At 49.0% G+C, this 21030-nt stretch overlaps 1 protein-coding gene across 1 annotated transcript; it reads right to left on the bottom strand.

Moving 5' to 3' along the window:
• Positions 1 to 10319: 10319 nt before the first annotated feature.
• On the bottom strand, positions 10320 to 13512 carry C1QL2 (complement C1q like 2). Its single transcript, XM_058028132.1, has 2 exons — positions 12874 to 13512; positions 10320 to 12490 (listed from the first exon to the last, which is right to left on the bottom strand). Exons 1-2 carry the CDS (start codon positions 13510 to 13512, stop codon positions 12311 to 12313), a joined length of 819 nt encoding a protein of 272 aa, XP_057884115.1. The 3' UTR covers positions 10320 to 12310.
• Positions 13513 to 21030: the final 7518 nt, after the last annotated feature.

Raw genomic sequence — 21030 nt, 5'->3', positions numbered from 1 at the left:
GAAGCAGATGAACTCATGGAGGAAACAATGCAAAGTCACCACATCAGGCTCAGCAGGTCTGAGCCAGGTCCCAGCAAGATGAGACCAAGGAGCATTGGAAATACAACATTGAGCTTCTTGTGGTCTGGGTGATGGCAATGAGCTGGGCACCCCTGCTCCAGCTGCGTTTTCACAGGCACCAGAGCACAGAGGACAAAGTGTGCCCTGGAGGAGGGGAGATGAGTAATCCCACCAAAGAAGGGTGATTTGTCTTCTAGAGACACATATGGGCCATGGTCTATTTCACTTATAGAGGGGGAAATTCACAGAAGCACAGAACAGTTTTGGTTGGAAGGGACTACTGGAAGTCATCTTGTCCAACCTCCCTGCTCAGGCAGGGTCCCCGAAAACATCACCCAGGATTGTATTCCAGCAGCCTTTGAATAAAGTCCAGATAACTCCATGAGTCACAAATAGCTCTACAGCCCTGCATGCTGCTATCACCAAAATAAATGCAGTCCCTGTGAGCCAGGAGCAAGGCAGAACAACACCCCAGAGAGAGGCTGGAGGAGGAAGCCTCTGTTGGTCACAAAAAGCAGGCATAGCTGGAGGCTGTTTTTACACCTGTACTCTGCTAGCCAATCAGCCCCGAAGTACACTCCAAGCTGCACTGCTAATGCCAGATTTTAATCTGTGCTGCTATTGGGCTGCACAGACGAGCTGCCCATGGGTCAGTCCAGCCTGCTGGTGGTGACTGCAAGTGACACCAGACCTGAGCAGGAAAATCTGCCACACTCCTTCCCTGTGCCAAGTCTAGCTCCATCCCTCTGTTGATCGCTTTATTGACACAACTGGGAAGTTCACAAATCCAATCAAACAGTGAGGAAGAACTAAACACCACAAAACTACCAGATGAGTAACAGAGAAGAAGAAAAATAAACTTTTTTTTTTTCCTTTTAATTTAAGCCCAGAATCAACCCGGGAGGGATATGTAATAAATATATTAAGCAGATGTATGTATAGTTGTGCAGTACCTCCACTGGCTTTATCTGACATGAATTTCTAACGCAATTGAATCTGATTTCACTTCCCAAGGACCTCATCTCAGTCACTGTCACACAGCCCATGCTGCCCCACCGTGGGATGCTGGCTCAGCCAAAGGCCAGGGCAGCAGTGGCTGATGGTACCACATCCTCCTGCACATCCTCCTGCACCACATCCACATCCTTCTGCACATCCTCCTGCACCACCTCCTCCTGCACATCCTCCTGCACATCCTCCTGCACCACATTCTCCTGCACATCCTCCTGCACATCCTCCTGCACCACATCCACACCCTCCTGCACCACCTCCTCCTGCACATCCCCCTGCACCACATCCACATCCTCCTGCACCATATCCACACCCGCCTGCACATCCTCCTGCACCACCTCCTCCTGCACATCCTCCTGCACAACATGCTCCTGCACATCCTCCTGCACCACACCCTCCTGCAGCAGGCTCAGCCCTGCTCGGCTGCGAGGGATGCAGGGTCTGGGTCTGGCAGTGGCTGATGCATCACAGGAGTCACAGTTTGTGACTCTCAATGAAGTGTGAGTCAGCACCACCACTGTAAACCCTGTCCTGAGGAGGCTTAAATACAGCAGCTCTGACCCAGGATGGAAACAAGGCTAGTCAGATCCTTGTGAATGAAGTCAAAGCAAACTCAAGCTGAGACTTGAAAAGCATGGATGTTTTTACTGTGGGGTTTCTTTTTTCTTTTGGAAAAAATATTATCATTGTTCCATTTGATAATTTGAGCTGATAGGAGGGAAAAACAAAAAGTCCACAAGCAGGATGCCCAGACTATGCTGTGCCCTTTCCTTTTACACCTCAAAATTTTCTTTCAATGAACACTGTATTTTCCACATGTAGGACTGACACACCTGGAAGTGCATTAGGACTTGAAGAGGAAACCTCAGAAAGCCCTCACAAAGCCAGACATGCAGGACAAAGGGGCTACAGGAAAATTAAGTGGCAGGGATACAGAGCTTTGAGATAAACCTCTGCAGGTAACTCACACAGTTACCAATGGCAAGTTACATAGGAAAATACTTGAGGTTATGACAGATGTTTTTAAACATGTAATCTGTGGATTATACAGATTAAAAAAAAACCCAAAACAGTAAAAATTCAGAGGCATTCTCACTTGGTGTGGGACACTATGGTGAAAACACTGAGTGTTCAGTTCTGCTTGGGGTGAATGGAGCTGGGTGTTGGTGCATCAGGTACAAACACACAGCACTCCTGGAGCTCAGAGGCATTTCAATTTCTCTTATTCATGAACTTCAAAGGCACCTGAGTGTTAGATGACTGCTGATCAGCAGGTCCATATTTCCATCTTCTTACCACAGATGCAAAGCCAACATGCTCAGATGCAGAAACAATGTGCTCAGATTTGCAGAAGCTGTGCCAAAGGAGCACCCAGTGTGGTGAGAACACCTTTGCACAGTAATTCAGTAGGATTTGGGGGGAATCCTGGACATCCTGAGCAGTCTGGAGCTATGGATAACAAGGCTTAGCTCTAGGAACTTGCTCCCTGCAAGAGTCCTTCCACCAGCATCACCCTGCCCACATGCCATCACCCTATGAACCTCCACCTGCTCTTCCAAAATGGACCTAACAGAGATGGAATCACTCTGGTGTGCAGAGAGAGAGTTGCTGTGGGCACAGAAACACACCAAAGTTCATTTTTTGAGGGCTCTATTACAGGCAGGAAGATGGGTGTGTATATCTCTGCAGATCCACGGAGAAAGGAAGGGTGATGGAAAATCAATAGTGCATATGGTCTGAGGAGTCTGGCTCAGCTCCCCACCCCAGCACAGCTATGTTACAGCTAGATCTGATGGATGTCTGGTGCACTCTGAGTCCTACTGTGCCAGAGACCCACAGCCTTCCCAGGCAACCTGCTCCCATGCCCCACCATCCAAAAATTTCCCCTTCTGTTTGAGCTTGCTACTACATCTTAAAGCCCTCACTCTTTCCTATGCAAAATTATGTCAATAACACATTTTCTTTCCTCTCTTGTCCTTCAAGACCACCTCTTCTAATTTTCCAACGCATGTCCATGCCATGGACTGCCTCCAGGTGAGAGGTAACTTGCATCTCTAATTCTCTCCTGTATTTTTACATTTATTTCCTCTGCTTTGTCAGAGCCACTTTGAGGTTAATCCTTTTCTCTGCCTTTATGCAATCTGCAAGTTGAACAGACAGGTCCTCTGGTTAATGAGTGCCAGCACTAACAATGGCACTGGGCAGAGCAGAGCCCAGGACACACTTTGGCACTGTCCCACACAGCACTGCTCCTCCTGGCAATGTGCCATCCATATCTGGTCTCCTGCTACAACACCCAGCAGGCTCTGAATTCACTGTATTCAACCAAATCCTATGATCAATATTTATAATATTTCCACAGTTGTTTTGAAAGTCATTTGCTACAATTGCAGGTAATTTTCTTATTTATGAGAAATAAAAGAGAGAAAGGAAGAAGATAGATTCACATCTGTTAAATCCACGGTTTTCCCTGCATTACCTGTTGTGAGCTCTGATGCCTGCCTAAGGAATTGCTACCCACAGAGAAGCCTACAGGGAAACACATGAGAAATCACCAGGCCATCCTGCCTCTAGGAGAAAGGTGCCCTTGTAGAAAGGTCTGAGGACAGAAATGGACCTCATTTTGCAGACATAGGCAATTGCTCAATCCTACCCCAAAATCATTTTACACCTCTCACCTTACCCCCTCTCACCACCAGCTTGTAAGAGCTAAGAGAAATTTTTAAGAAGTCAGCTCTGCCATTGTCCAAACTTCCCTTTGACAGCACAATTGATGGATTTTTTTTTAGGCCAGAGGGGGGTGTTATATTCACCTCATCTGACCTTCTCAAGCAATTCAGGCTCCCGTATTTCAGCTGGAGATTTCCAGAAGTGAATCAAGTGATAAACACATACATATACCTCAAAAAATCCCTGCCTACCTGACAAGTTTGCTTTTCTATTGCTTGGAGTAAGTAGTTTGAGAAATCTAGTATGAAGAGCTAGCTCCATTTTTCAATTTAAAGTCTGCTGAAGTACAGAGGTTTCCGGTGGCTACAAGCTGGCATAAATTGATTCCCCAAACATCTTTCTTCCATGAAACAAACTGCTTCCCATTTAAGACCCATCTAGAAAGTAAAGCTTGGCAATCCTATTAGTCCACTAATAGAAAAGAAAAAGGAAAAGGACAGCTTGTGGTTAGGTAGGTAGTTAGTGCACTAACTCAGAAGAAAATTAGCTTGGACAAGCTATCAAGAATTCTGCTTTATCGTTGTGCCTGAAATCAAACATGCTGTCTTAGAAATCAGAGATAGCATCCTGTATATTGCTCATCTTCCATTCTCTAAAGCTGTCATGCAGCCTCTGCATACATGGGGATCAAATGCATCTACAATTGCTTCAGTTTTACCCTGCCTTTTTTTTTCTTTTATTTGCCTTTAGAAGGATGGCAGTGGGAAGAGGAAGAGCAAATCTGAATTGCAGTTATCAGAAAACACCAACCACAAATTAATTCAACAACTGTGTATTTGATTTGTGCTGTTCTGAACTAAAAGCACATCCATACCATGCTCTGCTCCAGAGGCTTCACATATCAATACAGAGGTGTATTGATTATGCCAAGACCAAATCGAATAATTTCCTGAGAAATGAAAATAGCAACAGAAAAGATCACCACCACAAAACTCCAGCCCAAGATTAAGCTTAACGTGGCTCCTGCTTCACCAAAGCATGGGGATGATGGGAATCAGAGCAATCCCATGAAGAATATCTACTCTTAACAACCATATCACTTCTCTTGAGCCCTTTCAGCTTAAGAGCAGAGCTGTCACAAACCTGGGGATGCAAAGGAGTCCCAATGTTAGAAAAAACAGCAACAAAGCCTCATATAGGCAGCCCTCTCAGTTAAATATTCTGAGACTAAGAGCCAATCATTCCTTGCAGTGTCCTCCTGATTTTGCTGCTTTAGGGAAGGATGCTGAAAAATATTTGGGCAGAACTTATTCTTATGCTGCAAAAGGCAGTTCTAGGCAGAGAGTCACCGCAGGGTTCAGTGGTCAAGGACTCTTGCTCTGTCCTAGGACGCCAAAACAATGTTCCCCTGGAAGAGAGAAAGTGTTCCATCTCTCAGAAGCCTTCCTGTCCTGTCTCCCCTCTCATAGCTTCGAACAAACCTTGAGGAAAGATTATTTAGACTGCCCCATCAGATGCAAATTAAAGCTAAGGCAGCTTTTAAGAACAGCCTTGCTTTGATCCAAGTACAAATTTCCTTTACGATCTGTTTCTATTTGCATCAGTTTCAACCTTCTTTTTCAAGATCAGCTGGAACATCTTTCCCTTTTTTTTTTTTCCACTGTAATTCTGAAGGCAATATAAAGTGCAAACAGCCCTTGAGGCACAGCGTATGCTCTGCGGAGACACATTTCTGTGTGGTCTCCCTACCCCCTGCACTGACAGCCAAGCTTTTGGAAGAACCTGGTGGAGCACTGTGACTCACCCAGCCTGTAAGAGTTTAACTGGGAGCACAGCGGGATCCTTACTATGCACAGCAGTGTCTTTTGGATGTTTCACAGGGTACCACGTCAATATGTAATAACACTGCATCGTGAATTATGGAGTTGCTGGAATCAATGGGATTTTGCATATTAATTGCAAACACACCCAAAAAGACAAAGGAATTTATTGGCTTAATTAGTGTTTCAGCTCTAATAGTATTCAGGCTTCGCTCTCACACAAATTGATAAATAGCAGCAGTGTTACTCCTCAAGGATGCTTTGCCTTTTGAGAGGGGAGGCTGAAGTTTACAATCTGAGCTCTCTCAGCTGCAGCAGCGATGCCCTCAGCAGGGGCTTGGAGAAGCTGAGCTTCAAAGGTATTTGACACCACTCTTTCCTCAGCAGGTTGCTACACTTCAGCAAAAGGAGCTGTCCTGCCCTCTCAGGATGGTTTTTCTGAAAAGCATTTGCATAGTGACACTTACTGGGCAGGACAAAAAAAATGGACTTGAACCATTTCCACCCCTAGGGCGCAAAAATTGAGATTCATCTTACATCCCCAAATGCTATTTAATCAGTTGCCACACTGGCAATCTGAGGGAACATACATGTAATGTACTTAAGGATTGATTCTGACTCCAGTGTGAAGAAAACTAAGTGTGAAAAGAATCAGATAAGTGCACCTGGAAGCAAACTTTGGCCCTTGGGCTCCCAAGCAGCACAGCCCCCATGAAAAATAACGGAGGAAGAATGGGAAGCAAATGTCAAGAATTCAACTGTATAGCAAAACAAAACAGAGAGATCCACCTGGATGTGATCTCCATCACCCCCAGCATTCACATGCTGCAGCACAGCATGACTGACACAAAGCTTCAGCAACAGCATTACAATAATGAGGGAAGAGCAAGACACCACCTGAAAAGCAGCTTCCTCCCCAAGGACTTAAAACATTTTCTGCATTATCATACCACTGAAACTGCACCTTAGAGCTAAGATCCGACAAAGAATCATCATTCATAAAGCCTGGGCTCACATCTTCAAACAAGTTATTCTCCTGAGCATTCCTCCCCCCCATTCTCAGCAGCAGATCTCTCCTCTTTGGGATGGCCATCACAAGACAACACTTAAGTGATAAGCAATTTGTTGACAAAGAGAAATGTCACCAAGAAGACATTTCGGCTGCATTCAAGACTGGGGCTGGATACTTTTTTGTTTGTTTGTTTTTTCTAGACATGATCTGGCAGCTGCAAGCAAAACGGAGAGCCAGGATCATGTGAATGTGCCCTCGCTGGGAGGAGCACAGTCAAAGGCTGCAGGCAAGCCACGCTCTCTGTGTCACCGTGCTCACAGAGCACTGGAGGAAATAATCCTGCATTAATAGGGCAGCAGATCATACAGATCAAGCAGGCCTTTTCTGTTTCTACCCTAGTTCGTGCCAAAAAAACCCAAAATGGGAGCAAATGCATAGAGAGGGATATGTCATAAGCCCCTGCAAAGAAAATCTACTCCCATTTATCAGGATATAGAGAGAACAGTTAATTCAGGCTATTTTATAATTGCAAGGGCACAATTTGTGGGCATTTGGGACTTTTTCTGCAAGGAAACAGGATCATCACTCATAGCTCCTTCTGAATTTTGCTCTGCAAAACCTTGGGAGCTCCTGCTGAGCACTCTGTGCCAGGGGCCAGGACACAACAGTGGCTTGGCACCCTTCACATTTTCACCTGAAACCACCACTCTCAAGGCTTCAGCCTGAAATGCAGGGGGAAAGAAGGGGAATTCCAATGTATATCCAAGCCTAGAACACCAAGTCCTACCCCAGCCTCAGCCTGTCACCCAGGAAGGAATGCCCCTGTGCCCCTGGCTGATCCAGGGAACAAGCCTTGCCCTTTGCTGGCCTCTTTGTAACTCACCATTGAGGCAATTAACAAACTGGCCCTAAACAGAGAGGAACCAGCAGCTCAGCCCCTTTATTCTTTAATGCCCCTACTGCAATGCCCCCAAGACCTTCAAAAACAAAGCTCATTCAAGAGCAAGTGGGCTCAAGAAATAGTGAAGTATCTCTTGCACTGCTGCTGTGGCTCCTGCTCTGTGACCAAGGGATTCACTCCTGAACTGGCACGGGCTTGGTCCAGAGAAATGGGTCCCATGTGCATTTTACCTCTAGTTATAGACAAGCTGAACCTCTTTCTGCCATTAAATGTGAAACCAGTTGAGAGCAGGCTCTCACCCAAAACTGACAGGGTCTGCACACGGTAACAATTTACCTCTCTTGTCTGTAATTAATCTTCCAGGTCTCTGCACCATGTAGGCTTTCACAGTAAAAAGGACCAAACTTCTTGTAGTCTCAAAGTCAGTGAAGATTCAGTTAGTCTTTATTTTTTTCTGACAGGCTTCTTTATCCCAGAGACAATACTAAGACACATGATTTTACCAGGATTTTTTTCCCACAGTTCATTCCAATCAAAAGAGGAAAAAAAATAGCATGTTACAAAAAAAAAAAAAAGTATTTAGCACAGATTTAAAATATATTTATATACTATTTTGCCTCGATTGTCATAGACAATATATAATTAGCCTGTGGCATAAACAGAAAAAGAACACAAGTATCCACCAAAACCCATCCTCCATACTTTTTGAGTTCACAAATTAAACCTGTCCAGGCACTGTGAGCCACTGAAGAAGGGAAGCAAAGAGATAAACAAGCTTTAAATCACCAAGAAAAATGCCCAGAGTGAGTTTCAAAAGCAGCAAGACAAAGACCAATGCGTGGCTTAACGCATGTGTGTAAAGACAGGAGGCACAAAAAGCAACATTTTGCTTTTCTTACAGCAAAAGGGAAAAAGGAGAACCCAACATGGGACTGTTGTTGCTGCTGCAGGACAGGGAGCCCCACTGACCCAGGCCTGCTCCAAAAGGGAATGAACATCAAGGAGGAAATGTGCAAGCTGAGATCCTGGAAAGCACAGAGGCACCAGACTTGGCACAGGACACCCGACACCAGCTGCTCTCACAGCATGGACTCCTCAACTCTGTACTCTGGCTGGAGAAAACAGCACCAGCAGCTCACCCCCTTCACCCTAGACAGAGCAGGATTTCCTCACCCACCTCCCTACAGACTTGCCAGGAATTTCCTAAACTAATGAAGGTTAAGAAGAAAACAAGTGGCCAGCCACAAATCCACTCGCCTGCGGTAGAGCAGAGTAAGCTGAACACCTTCCTCCAGGGGACAGTCACAGGCATGGGGGGCTGGCAACCCCTCAGGGCTCTCAGCAGCATCCCCATTTCCCCTCTCAGGATGTTTGTGTGGTTCAACTCTCCCTGCTCACCTTTCCTCCAGGGATCTCTTCCATAGCCAGCGCTGACCAGGCACAGGGTAAGGGTTAAGGTTTCACATTGGTCACAAAGATCAAGGATTTGCTGGTGCAGTATCTAAGCTACTTTGACAGCATGAACACCTGTCTTTTTTTTTTTTATTTAAGTTTTGTATTATGATTTTAACTTAAGCACATGGCTGGGCTCAGAAACAGAGAGCACCTTTTGTTTAAAACTCCAATATTTCACTCCTTCCTGGAGGCTTTCCCTATTCACATCATACCTGATCACACCCCAACTCTTAAAAGCACATTTGCTTAACTCACCAAGTAAATAACACCCCTGAGGGGTCAGACCTCCAGAGCAGACACTAGCTAATGTGTGAGATGCAGTATCATTTGGGAAAGCCAGTCCCAGGGACAGCTGAAGCCAGCCCCTTGAGCACCCTTTAATCTTTCTCTTCCCACCCAAACCAGGGGACCGGGGTATCCCCCTCAGAAACAAGCTCTTCTCTTTGTGACATGAAACGTGCAGAACCCACACACCATTCCCAAGGGCAGGGAGACTCACTCGAAGCCCAAGTGGAAGCCCAGAGGGTTCCAAGGCCACCTCAGGCTGTTTGCTGTTTGTGTGTGACCCTGCTGTCACCCACAGCCACTGCCAGCACAGGACCTTCGTCCCCATCCGCAGCGCTGCCTCTGCTTTTCTGGGTAACTGCACCACTGAGCAAAACTGAAGTTTTCCATCTCCCAATTGCTTCTCCCTGTGTTACTTCAGAAAAAATAAAAAACCACAACCCACACACTGAGCTCCCACCAGGATGACGGGGACAGAGGAGCCCTGTCCAAACAGATGCTGGGTGAGAGCCATCAGCCCCCCACAGAGGCAATCTCGGAAGACCCTGCAATGAGGAGAGGAAACAAAAAAAGCCTGTGAGCAGCTGAGGGAGACGCTCATTCTATCGATTGTGTAAACTGTCAGTGGAGGGGCGATGAGCAATTTTTTTTTTGTTTCTGTCCTGGGGAATAATCCAGCCTGATAATTAGTACATAAGAGATAAGTGGAAAATGAGACATCTAGCGAGGGTGGTTCAAGCCTCCTCATGACATTGATAATGTGCAGATACATAGATCACTGTCGGGGCAAACTGCCACTGTGAGCCTGTGTCTTCCCATTGCCTCATCAATCCATCATCCGCTTAGCTACTGACACCTTGGCAGGCACACACCACCAGCCCTGCATTTGAATTGAGAGGAGCAGGCTCCACCAGGGAATACAGATTTAAAAATCTAAGATTCAAATTTGTTTAAGTATTGTGAACAGCAATTCCCTTGCAAGGCATCTTCATTGCCCTTTTGCCAAGGGGGAACAGTTGGGTCTTTGTTAGAAGTACAAATTGCTTCTTAATGCAAAGGATAAAGCAGAGCCCAGGCACCTCCTTAGAATTCCTCCTGGCTCCTGCTAATGCTGCTGCATGTCAATTTTAATTTTTTGAAATTTAAACCAAGGGCTTTGTGTCTAAGCTCCATTTCATTGAAGGAGGGAGGAGGAATAGTCAAAAAGGATTACGGATCCGGTGGGAATTGAGGATCCATAGCAATTATACTTCATTTGGATGGTCTCAGACACTGGATTTAATCATATTCTAAATAGTACAAATCGACAAGACATAAGAGATTGATAAGTGTCTAACACGTGTACCTGGTTATGAACTCTGCTTCCCCCAGCAGGGGATGTTTGAGGACAGGATGGAGGAATTGCCTTCTCCCTTTGACCCTCCCCTTCCAGCCAAGGAGAAGACAAAACCCACTGAGGACTGGGTAGGAAACAGGAGTGACTCTGAGAACTTGGTCATCATGGGGCTGCCCCAGAGTGGGGCTGGAACAAGTCCATCTGCCTGTGGCTCCCTTTCCTCCTGCAACATCAGGGCAGGGGCAAAGCTCCAGCCTGGGCAGAGCTGTTTCAGACCAGCCCCTGTCTCTCTGGTCTGTGAAACTGCACTAACACTGGCAAGGGCAGAGAGCTGATATGGAGGTAAGACTTTCAGGAGGGAAAAATGAAATGACAAGACAGTACAATGAAAGTAAGTGCTTTTGTAAATCAATTTACCTCTCCTAGCTTCAGCAGAGCAGTCCCAATTTACCCAAACTGAGGAGTTACCCACTGGGGTGATGATGACAAATGCACCTCCTCCACCAAAGGCTCAGAACCACGTGCACTACTGAGGCATACCAATGCACCACACCTGCGCATTTCGAAAAAAGACCAAGGGTGGCTGGGATTTACACAGGACCATCAGGAGAAAACCCTTCTAAATGGTCTGAATCCATCAGTCCTGAGCGAATTGTCTCACCCAGCCCTTCTCAGGCACTGCCCAGTCAGGTGTGGTTTCCAACCCATACACATACTGCAAGTGCCAGGGTTTAGACAAACTCTTGAGTTTAGCCACTCCATCCCCTGCTGCCTTCTTAACATTTGTCATCATGTTACAGAAACATGGCTTTCCATAATAACTGATTAATCTCCTTTTCCTGTACTTTGCTAACCTCTGGATCAGGTTTTAACCCAGTAAATCTGTTTAGAGGATTCACTCCACACCCCCACTTTCACCTCTAGATAACTGTGTGCCTTCTTTTCACAAAACTGCATAACTGTGAAGCTTTTTTCCTCTCTCTCTACTTCTTCCCAGCCCCCTTGAACCACATTCAAGACCTAGGCAAGGAACCCCATCCTAACTTTAAATATTACTATAAACATAAGGGACTGAAGTGACCCCTTCCTTTACTCCCCACCCTCCTGTGGCACCACCACAGTGCTGCTTTGTAGCACTGGAAGAGAGAAAAAGCAAGAAGGCATTGTCTAAAAACATAATTTAATGTGGTATTTGGGTGGCTGTGGTCAGTGACCAAATTCTTTTGCAGACAGAAACAGGTTTGACGTTAATGACACCATCATTCACACGAGCATTGCATTGCACAGAAAGAAAAGTTTACACTTGACCCCATACAAAGCAGCAGAGGAAAAAACAGTTATGATCCAGTCCCACTTTGTGAATTGTCGATCTGAAAATTCATCATTGTCATTAATACTTATTGATGGCAAATTGTGACCTGTTCAAATCCCGTGTGACACAGTCCAAACTCTGGGCTCTTTCAAACCCTCCTGGAACCATTCAGAGTTTCAAGCTGCCAAGTTCCTCATGTGACACACGAAACAGGCAGACAAAGGGAGAGCGGGGGTCAGAAGAAACGGGGGAGAGTAAGGAAGGGGTTCACTTTGTTTCATTTCTATTTCGTTTCCATAAGGGTGAAAATAAAAACATACAAACTGATAATGAAGCTAAATGACCTGCGGAGACAGTGGACACCAGCAGGAACAGCAGCACGATGGGGTATGGAATTGCCAAACAGCCCCAAGTGCACCAGTGGCGGGGCCGTCGTGTCACTTGTGTGTTAATCGGGGTATAAAAGAAAGCCAGAGAAAGTGCTGTACTTATTGTTGTTGCCTCCGTGTGCTTTGCCTCCATCCAGCTTGACATACACTTCGTCGCCGGAGTCCAGGTGCAGCACCACGCTGTTGCTGGCATAGTCGTAGTTCTGGTCTGCGTCCTGGGCGATGGCACTGGCCCGCACCTGCCAACACAGCCGCTGGGCACATCAGCCCCCCCGCCCCTCCGAGTCATTCTGCAGCCTCCCCATCAGTCCTCCACGTACCTCTTTTCCGGCCCCTCCATCAGCCCGCACCATCCAGCCCCGAATCCCTCTTTCCCAACCCCTCCACTACACCGTGTGTTCCCTCCCGCCTCTGTCCTCGCTTCTCCTTCTCCCCAGCCCGGCAGAAGTTTGCAAGCCGGGAGTTCGGATTTCTTCGCGGCTCTAGAGGTGCACCCCGCCCCGACGGCGCGCAGGATGCTCCCGCCGGCTCTGTTCCCGGGATTGGCGGCGGCCGGTGCCGCGCCCGCGGGACGGGGACGGAGGGAGGGGAACCCCGGGCGGGGAGGACGCGCGGAACCCACCTGGCCGTTCTTGCAGAGGTCGGCCCACATGCTGGTGCCGTCGCCGCCGCGCATGAGGATGTGGTAGGTGAAGAAGTAGATGCCGCGCACCTGGCAGGTGAACTTGCCGCTGGCCGGGTCGTAGTGGTTGCCCAGGTTGGTCACCACGTCGTCGAACTTGAGGACCTCGTAGCCCTCGTGGGGGCTCTTGAGCCCCACGTAGAAGGCGATGCGCGGCCCGCTGAAGGCGGCGCTCAGCCCGCCCGCCGCCTCGCCGCCCGCCGCCGCCCCGCCGCCGCTCCCGCCGCCGCCCGCGCCCGCCAGCGCCAGCCCGGGCAGCCCCGGCTTCCCCGCGTCGCCCCGCTCCCCCGGCGGGCCCCGCGGCCCCGGCGGGCCCGGCTCCCCGGGCGGCCCGCGGGGGCCCGGCTTGCCCGGCCGGCCCGGCTCCCCCTTGGGTCCCTGCACGAAGGGCGGCGGGGGGTTGGCGCCCAGGTCCTGCAGGGCCTCCACGGCGGCGGTGCTGCCGGGCCCGGGCGGCCGCCCGCCGCTGTACGGGTCGCAGATCATGCGGCAGGTGCCCATCATCTCGTAGTGGGCGCCGGTGTCGGCGGGCGCTTGCAGCAGCAGCAGGGGCACGGCGACCAGCAGCGCGACGGCCATGGCCAGGGCGAGCCCGGCGGCGGCCAGCAGCCGCCTCCTCCGCTGCCAGAGCCGGGCGGCGGCGGCGAGCAGGTCCTCCTTGCCGTGCGAGGCAATGGTGGCGCGGGGGGCCGGCCGCTCCCTGCGGGGGACGGCAAGAAGAGGCGGTGAGACCCCGCCGCCGGCGCCTCCCCGCCCGGCCCCCGCCTCAGCCCGCCCGCCGGCCGGCCGGCAGCCCCGCCATGCCGAGAGCCGCCCCGCTCCGCTCCGCTCCGCTCCGCTCCGAGGGGACGCGGCGCCCCGAGAGCCCGGCGGGGCTGGGCGGGCGCGGGGGGCGTCGCCTCGGCGAGCGGGCGCCCGGCTCCAGCCCTCGGTCCCGCCCCGACGTGGGGGGCGCGGGCAGGGCGGACCCACCTGCGGGGGGCCGGGGCGGAGCCGCCCGGGGGGCTCCGGGGCGCCGCCGTCGTTGCGGTCCGCGGGGCGCCCGTCTGGCACCGCCCGCCCGCCCGCTCGCTCGCCGCTCCGAGCGCCGGTGGCGGCGCGGCCCCCGGGCGGGGCGGGCGGAGGGAGGGAGGGAGGGAGGGGAGGGGAGAGGCGGCGGGGCGTCCCGGGCGCTCCGGCTGCGGGGGGAGAGCGCGCCCGCCCCGCCGTCACCGGCGAATCGCTGCGGTGCCGCCCAAAGTGCCCCCGCTGAGAGCCGGACGGTCGGGGACGCGTCGCGTTGTCCCGTTCACCTGCAGCCTGGAGTGCTTCCTCCCTGCATCTCTCCATCCCTTTGTCCCTCCATCCCCCTGCCCGCGGCGGGACGGCCCCTGCGCGATGCCCGGGCGGCGGAGCCCCGGTGCCGCCGGGGAGAGCGCCCTGCCGCCGCCGACACGCACAGCTTCGTGTGGGAGGGGGCCGGGGACAGCCCCCCAGGTCACCTCAGAGCGTTCCCCGCGGCTTCCTCAGGCTCCCCGCGTCCTGCCTCGGCGGCCCAGAGACGAGCGGGACAGCATCGCGGGTGCATCTTGTTCCTCAACACATCCAAGTGTAACCAGGGTCCGCTACACCCGTCCAGGTTTTCCTAAGGCAGGCAGCGCTTGCCAAGTGAAAAGGGAGCCCTAGGAAGAAACGCCTTTAGCAGAGTTCAGGTTAGGTTACAGCACGGTGTTCTGTAGTTTCCCTGCGTAATGACGGGTCCAAATCAAGTGGGTTTTCCCTCGGGAAAACTGTGATTAATTGCCTGTGATTTTCCGAGTAAACGCCGGTAGCACAGCGGGAGCTCGGGCATCGCAAACTGCCTGCGGAGATCTCCCCGGGAGGGAAAGTTGGGATCTCACCCACGTGTCCCGGAGCGGCGGGTTCAGCACCCGCCGGGCAGGAAAGGAAAGGGCGATGCAGGGATTACACAGATCGCCTCGGGGCGACATCCCGGTGCCGCACGCTCTCCCGGTGCCTTGGAAGGGTGGATTCCCAGCGGGCTCGCCGAGCTGGAGGCAGTGCGTTCGCTCCTACAGCTGCAGGTCGAGAGAGCGAGCCGCCCAGTCTGATCCAACGCCTGCTGGAGCGCATGGCCTGGAGGCATCCTATGCAAATAGGGACATGCAGGCTTCTTCCAAGAACTGAGGAAATGCCCCAAAAGGACTTGGGACTCTTTTGATAGTTCTTCTTGAAATTTAAGGAGGGGACATCAAGGTTTTTCTGTCTGGAGTGCAGCACTTCAGGACCAGATCTCATCTCAGTTACATCCCTGCGTGCATCCAGAATTTTTCTTGGAGTTATTCGGGCTTTGCTCTGCTGTTGCTGAGATCAGGGTTCAGCCTTGTCCTTTCAATTGTCTCTGATTATTTTCATCCACACTTATATACTTGAAGCTGGAAGGAAAATTAATTTTATAAATGAAAATCTTTCCCTGAGAATTGTATGGATAGTCAGATTAAAGTAACTATGTCTATTTCTTAGCACAACAGAGCTAAATGTTTTAAGAGACGAGATTGTGAGGAAGACGTAAGTCCTTTTCCTCTCCTCTGAATTATGATTTGCACCCCACAGAGTTATTTTAAGCTCCCACACGTGTCTAAAGCCTTGTAAAATTATTTCTAATAGTTGTTTCTGTTTCAGCTTTAGTATAATTTTCCATATATTAACTGTGTTAAATACAAATAAATTCACAAATAAATTACACTGGTTTGCTGCTCATCCCTACTTAAGCTTCTGTTAATTTCCCTTTTGTACTGGTATTTGTCACTCGCTCTGTTCTTCCCGTGTATGTGAATCCTTGCTATTCCCCCGGAGCTCCGCAAACCCCCCTAAAGTGGCTTTTTAATCTCCTGTTTTCCAAAGGCAGCAAGCCACGCCGTAGCTTTTCTAAACCTTTTCTGAATAATTAAGTTCTTGCATCGTTTGGGCTCTTTTGCAACGTCCCTGTTTGTAGCAACTCACTTCTCTAATGAGGTGACCGGGACTGGGAACTTTATTCCAAGTACAGCCTCACCAGCCCTTTCTGCAAAGCCAGAATAATTTTATGTGATGGGGTCTTTTATTCCCATAGATCAACATGGACAGATGACGAAGAAGAAGAAATATATTCCAACTTTCTGCAGGACAAAATCGGCACTGATCTTAATAAGGAGGGTTGAGCATTTGAACAAGTAGGAAGAGAAGATTACAGAGATATCAGAAGTTAGATTAGGTGTCAAATTCTAGCAATTTTCTTTGGGAATAATTTAATTACTCCTCTGTGATGTGGTGAGATGGACTGATCACCTAGTTAATCCCTCGTCAGATTGCTTGAAGGTAAACACAATGTGACTTTAATGTATAATTCCAGTAGGATCTATATTCCTGCAGACCTGGAGTTATTGCCTGGCTGGTGCAATGCATCCGGTGCCCCAAGACGCAGCACTTGTGATCCTTGAGGCAGCTGGTGCCATTTACTGAACCTACACAAGTAATTTGGAATATAGGCACAAAAAGGTACCTGGGAACACTTGGTACAGGCTGCTGCTGCACTGCTGGGAGCCTGCTTTCCATGTGCAATGGGATGCACCACAGCAGTACAAGGAGCAGGGAATTACCAAATCAGCTCCTGAGGCAGTGTCTGAGGCACTGCCAGCCCTGCAGGGAGGTGTCTGTCTGCAACTGGGGTGACAAGCACCAGGGCCCCTCTTAGACTCAGTACTTCACCTCTTCCAGAAAGTGAGTCAGGCTGGTGCTCCCGTGCTGGCTGCTGAGGGCTGGCAAGACTCAGGAGCCTCTGGGTGAGCCCAAAGAGGGATAAAGCACCCACAGGGTGAAACACAAAGGCTGTCAGACCTCGGCATTAGACATTGGCTGAACAGCAGCTTTGGTGATTGCTGGTGTTGGTAAAAGCTTGTGTGGATCTAACTTGAAACTTCTTTTTCAGATCTTGTAAGCACATGGGAACCTGACTGCTCAGGGAAGCACTTGGCAGTTCAGACACAGTTCCCAAATTTGGACAAGCAAAGAACACAGACACTGCATTGAAGCTTCAAAATTTCAGGAGCACAAGAATTTCCATTCTTTAATTTCTGCTTCAAGGGACAGTCACCCACCCACCTCAGGGCTGGTAACCTTCAGGAGATGTGCTCCATCAGATCCACTTTCCACAGTCATCCCAGGGTGTCTGCTGGATTGGGCATCTCAAATATTGCAAGCACTTACATCCATACAAGGCAGTGGTGAGGACACCAGCCTGGGAGGTTGGATGTTTCTTCCAGTGTTTCCCCATTTACCAGATTTGGAACATGTTTTTAAAACTCTTTCCCATCTTGCAGGAGAGTAGTCTCAGAATTCCAGATGCTGCGTGTTGTGAGTTGGATTTTCTCCAGCTTGTTCTCTAGGATCTATTCTGCTGTAAAATGCCCTCTCCCAAGAGACAGGAAGAAAACAACCTGATGAGTGAAGGAGCTCAGGGATGAGCTTTCGAACCATGCCTGTCACTGGGGCTGAGCCACCTTTCGGGACACGGGCAGTCTGTCCCTCTGGAGGCAAACACAGCACGCTCCTGCAGCCCCAGCTGGCCGTCTTATTTCTCAGGGAGGTTGTCAGCAGGGTGACAAGGAGGAGATCTGGGTTCAGCTTGATTTGCTGCCTGAGAAATACCAACCTGTGTTCCCTGGAGAGCTACAGAAACCTTCCAGGATGCAGGATATCCAGGGAAGATGGGGAGAGCACAAGAGAGCACTGTATGCCCTTATGCTGAACCTGTTCTTCTTTGCATAAAAAGAATTAAAGATTCATTGGGCTATAAGAAGAAGATCAAAGGTGAGTATAATTTTTAGTTCGGAGGTGAAAGCACCTACCTGATCTGGAGTTTCAGTCTTCCTCCAGAAGCTGATTGTGCATTCCAGCCAGGAGGACACAATTCCTGTCCCTGAAAGACCAATCCCAGCTGCTGAACTAAAGGCCTCTCTGCACTTGCTCTCTTTTCTCTCAGAAGGTTTACTTTTCTTTTTTCACCTTCTCAGCTGCACATCCTTAGCACAAACTGAGCTCATGAACTCAAGCCTGTGGTTTGTTCCAAGTCCAACCAGAGCTGAAGCATCTGTAACCCCGGCAGGATGCAGCAGGATTCAGACCCAGAGAGGAGGAGAAGGTTCCAGGCACAGGTGCAAGGTGACTCTTGTACACTTGAAGTTCTTGGAGACTGAAGGTAGGTGCCTCCTGAGTTAGGTGCTTCTAGGATTGGACTGGAGCTGAGAGAGCCTTTTGATTTCAGTGCTGGATTTAGATATTTATATTCTGCTTTAGTTCCTTCTTTTAGCAACTTTTTGGATTTGGCCATTAACTTGAAAATGTAAGAGCCATACTAGCTCAGATACACTATTTAGCAAAAATGTCAAGATCAAAGTAAGTCTATGCTCATAGTTTCCTGGTATTTTCTCTTAATCTCCATCAATCCATGGCTTAAGGACTTTGTGAGCCATGGTAAAATACTTTTAAGAAGCTGAAATCAAGATTACTTTGAGTAAAGGCACAGTACCCTTAGATCAGTACCTCATCCATCCCAGTGTGTAGCTTTGTTTTGCTGTCTTTTGTCCTAATTGATGGAAGTTATGGATGACATTACATTTTGATCCTCTGAAGTGCTTCATTCATTGCCTTTATTACATCATGAGCTATTTCTCATTTCCAAAATTAGCTATGTGGAACTTGGTGTATTCAACAGCTAGTAAAACATAATACATATAGTCCTTATATTAAAATGTTCACATTTCTTGCTAAAAGCACATTCAGATCTGTTAATGTTCAGAATTCATGTACTATTCTTTTCATTCACAAAATATAAAATGTAATGACACTGATTATTTTTGCTTAATGGAGGGAGAAGTTTAGAAATGGTTAGGTTTATTGTACTAGCAGCCATCATTCCCCACAAAAATTGTGCACTTCTTTATGACCTATGCCAGGGTTTCCAACAGGACTTGTCTTAAGAGCACAAAGCTCCATTTACTCCCATTTGATGGACCCCATGAGTACATGAGGTCCTGCAGAGCAGCAGAAGCATTTTATGACACAGAGCAAGGAGGGGAGCTGGCTCTTATCTGACTGTCTGTGAGTTGCAGTAGCCCACAGGCACTTGAGCTGCTGTAGCAATGCATAAATTTCTGTCCATACAGCCAGAATCACTCCCCTGTAGCAGCTCAGTGTCCATTAGAGATCCAGCTCAAGGAGAAGCCTGCACACCCTCCAAACAGACCCTGCAGCTGCCTGGGCCGTGCTGGGGGTATCGATCCCTGTGAACTGCTGCTATTTGCATTTTGCCACATCCTCTTGCTGTGCAGGGAAGCTGGCTCTCCCTCTGTTGGTCAAATACCTTGGAGTGTTTACAGGAGAGCAGCTTACAAACCCCAGAGCTGCCTTCAGGGCACTGCTTGGAGAAATACCAAAAGGTGTGGAGAGGATCAGTGAGAGCCAAATGCCTTCATAGCCAAAACAGGTACTGTTCACCAAACTCAGAAGAAATCAGCCTGTATTTTCTGGAAAAAATAATCAATCTGAGCAACTGAGCCTTGCTTCCCACTTTTGCCCCACTGGGACTTTTGCCCTTGCCTTCTGTCACTGCAGGGTCACACCCTGAAGTTAATGCATCAAAGATTAGATGAATTCTGTGAGAACAGAGCAACCTCAGGCAATAACTAAAGCTGGTGCTGAAGATGCCTGGTCCCAGGATCCATGGCTGCTCCTGTGCCCAGGAAATTGTTAGGAACTGTATTGGGAGCAGCAGCTGATACCTGGCCCCAGCAGCCAAAGTGGTGGAAGAAACACCAAAGGAGCTCCAAGGTGTTTGGGAGCTCCCTGCTCTCAGAGCAGGACTTCAGGTGGATGTAGAGAAGGTTTAGAGAGAAACAAAACTGACCTGAAGAAACAGCAGGATATGAGCATCACCACCTGTCAAACATCAGCTTTGAATGATGTCTTGCTTAGAAACAGTAAATTAAAATGAAGCTTGCCCTTAACCAGCTGCATTTAGGTCACAGCAAGAGCAAGTTCAACTCTCCTTTCCTAATTCTCTGCTTCTCAGCATGTGTTTACAAACTGCTTGGGGAGAAACAGGTTGGCCCTAGATTTGTCTTGTTCAATTTGTCTCCTTAGATAACTAATGCTTTTCCAGTGCGACTGCTGCAATAACTCTACACTATCTATACAAATAAGCATCTGCTTTTTTAATTGAGCGAGGGCCTTCCACACAAAATACAAATAATTAAGTCACAGTTAAGCATATATTTTTAACTGGACTTGGGAGGTCTAGTAGAAGAAAGAGATCTTCCCCTTGCCTTCTGAGTACAAGGTGTGCACTTGGCTAAGATGCTCAGCAAAGTGTGTGTGCATAAAACCAAACCCCTGGCAGGTTCTCCAGCTGAAAATCACCCATCTCTGCTCCTAGCTCTCTGAAATTCCCAGCAGGACTCAGCTCTCAAGTCTTCATGACTTCCTTCAGAGGAGTTAAGAGGCAGGCTGGAAAGTCAGAGTACTAAATTCAGTCCATTTAAACAGACCCTTTGTCTCAAATCAGCAAAATTTCCATACCCAACCATGAGGCTGAATATTTCCATTCCATGAAAGGAAAAATTGCTGCAGGGAATTGATGTGCATGGACAGCTGGTTTCACCAGGATGAAAGGCACACATTAAAAATGCTTTTGAAATGCATTTGGGCTTCCCTCGGGGAGTTTGCTAAACCTGCGGTCAGGTACCAGAAAGAATTTGTCCCCTTAAGGCGAAGACAAGATTAAAATTAGTAAGAAATAATAGCCAAAGCCACAGGTGGGACAGATGGCATTGAATGGACATCTGTTGGAATAACATTGAGCTACCATGATAGACTTTTACCCTGCATCCCCCAAAATTAAATGTGCTCCTCTGCTAATCGAGTAGCGTGAAGAGGAAGATGTGTGGGTTGGAAAGCCAAAGCTCAGGACGGCAGGAATTGGCTTTACACCTCCATCAGCTGTAGGAAACACACAGAGAGGGGGGTGTAAAAGCTGGAGAGGGCATATGGAGGAGGTGGGGCAGGTGCTTTGGCTCTGTGATT

The sequence above is a fragment of the Melospiza georgiana genome, chromosome 7, assembly GCF_028018845.1.
Source record: "Melospiza georgiana isolate bMelGeo1 chromosome 7, bMelGeo1.pri, whole genome shotgun sequence".
Classification (NCBI taxonomy): domain Eukaryota; kingdom Metazoa; phylum Chordata; class Aves; order Passeriformes; family Passerellidae; genus Melospiza; species Melospiza georgiana.
Note: the sequence above shows the minus strand (reverse complement) of the source record. Positions and strands in the feature narration are given on the sequence as shown.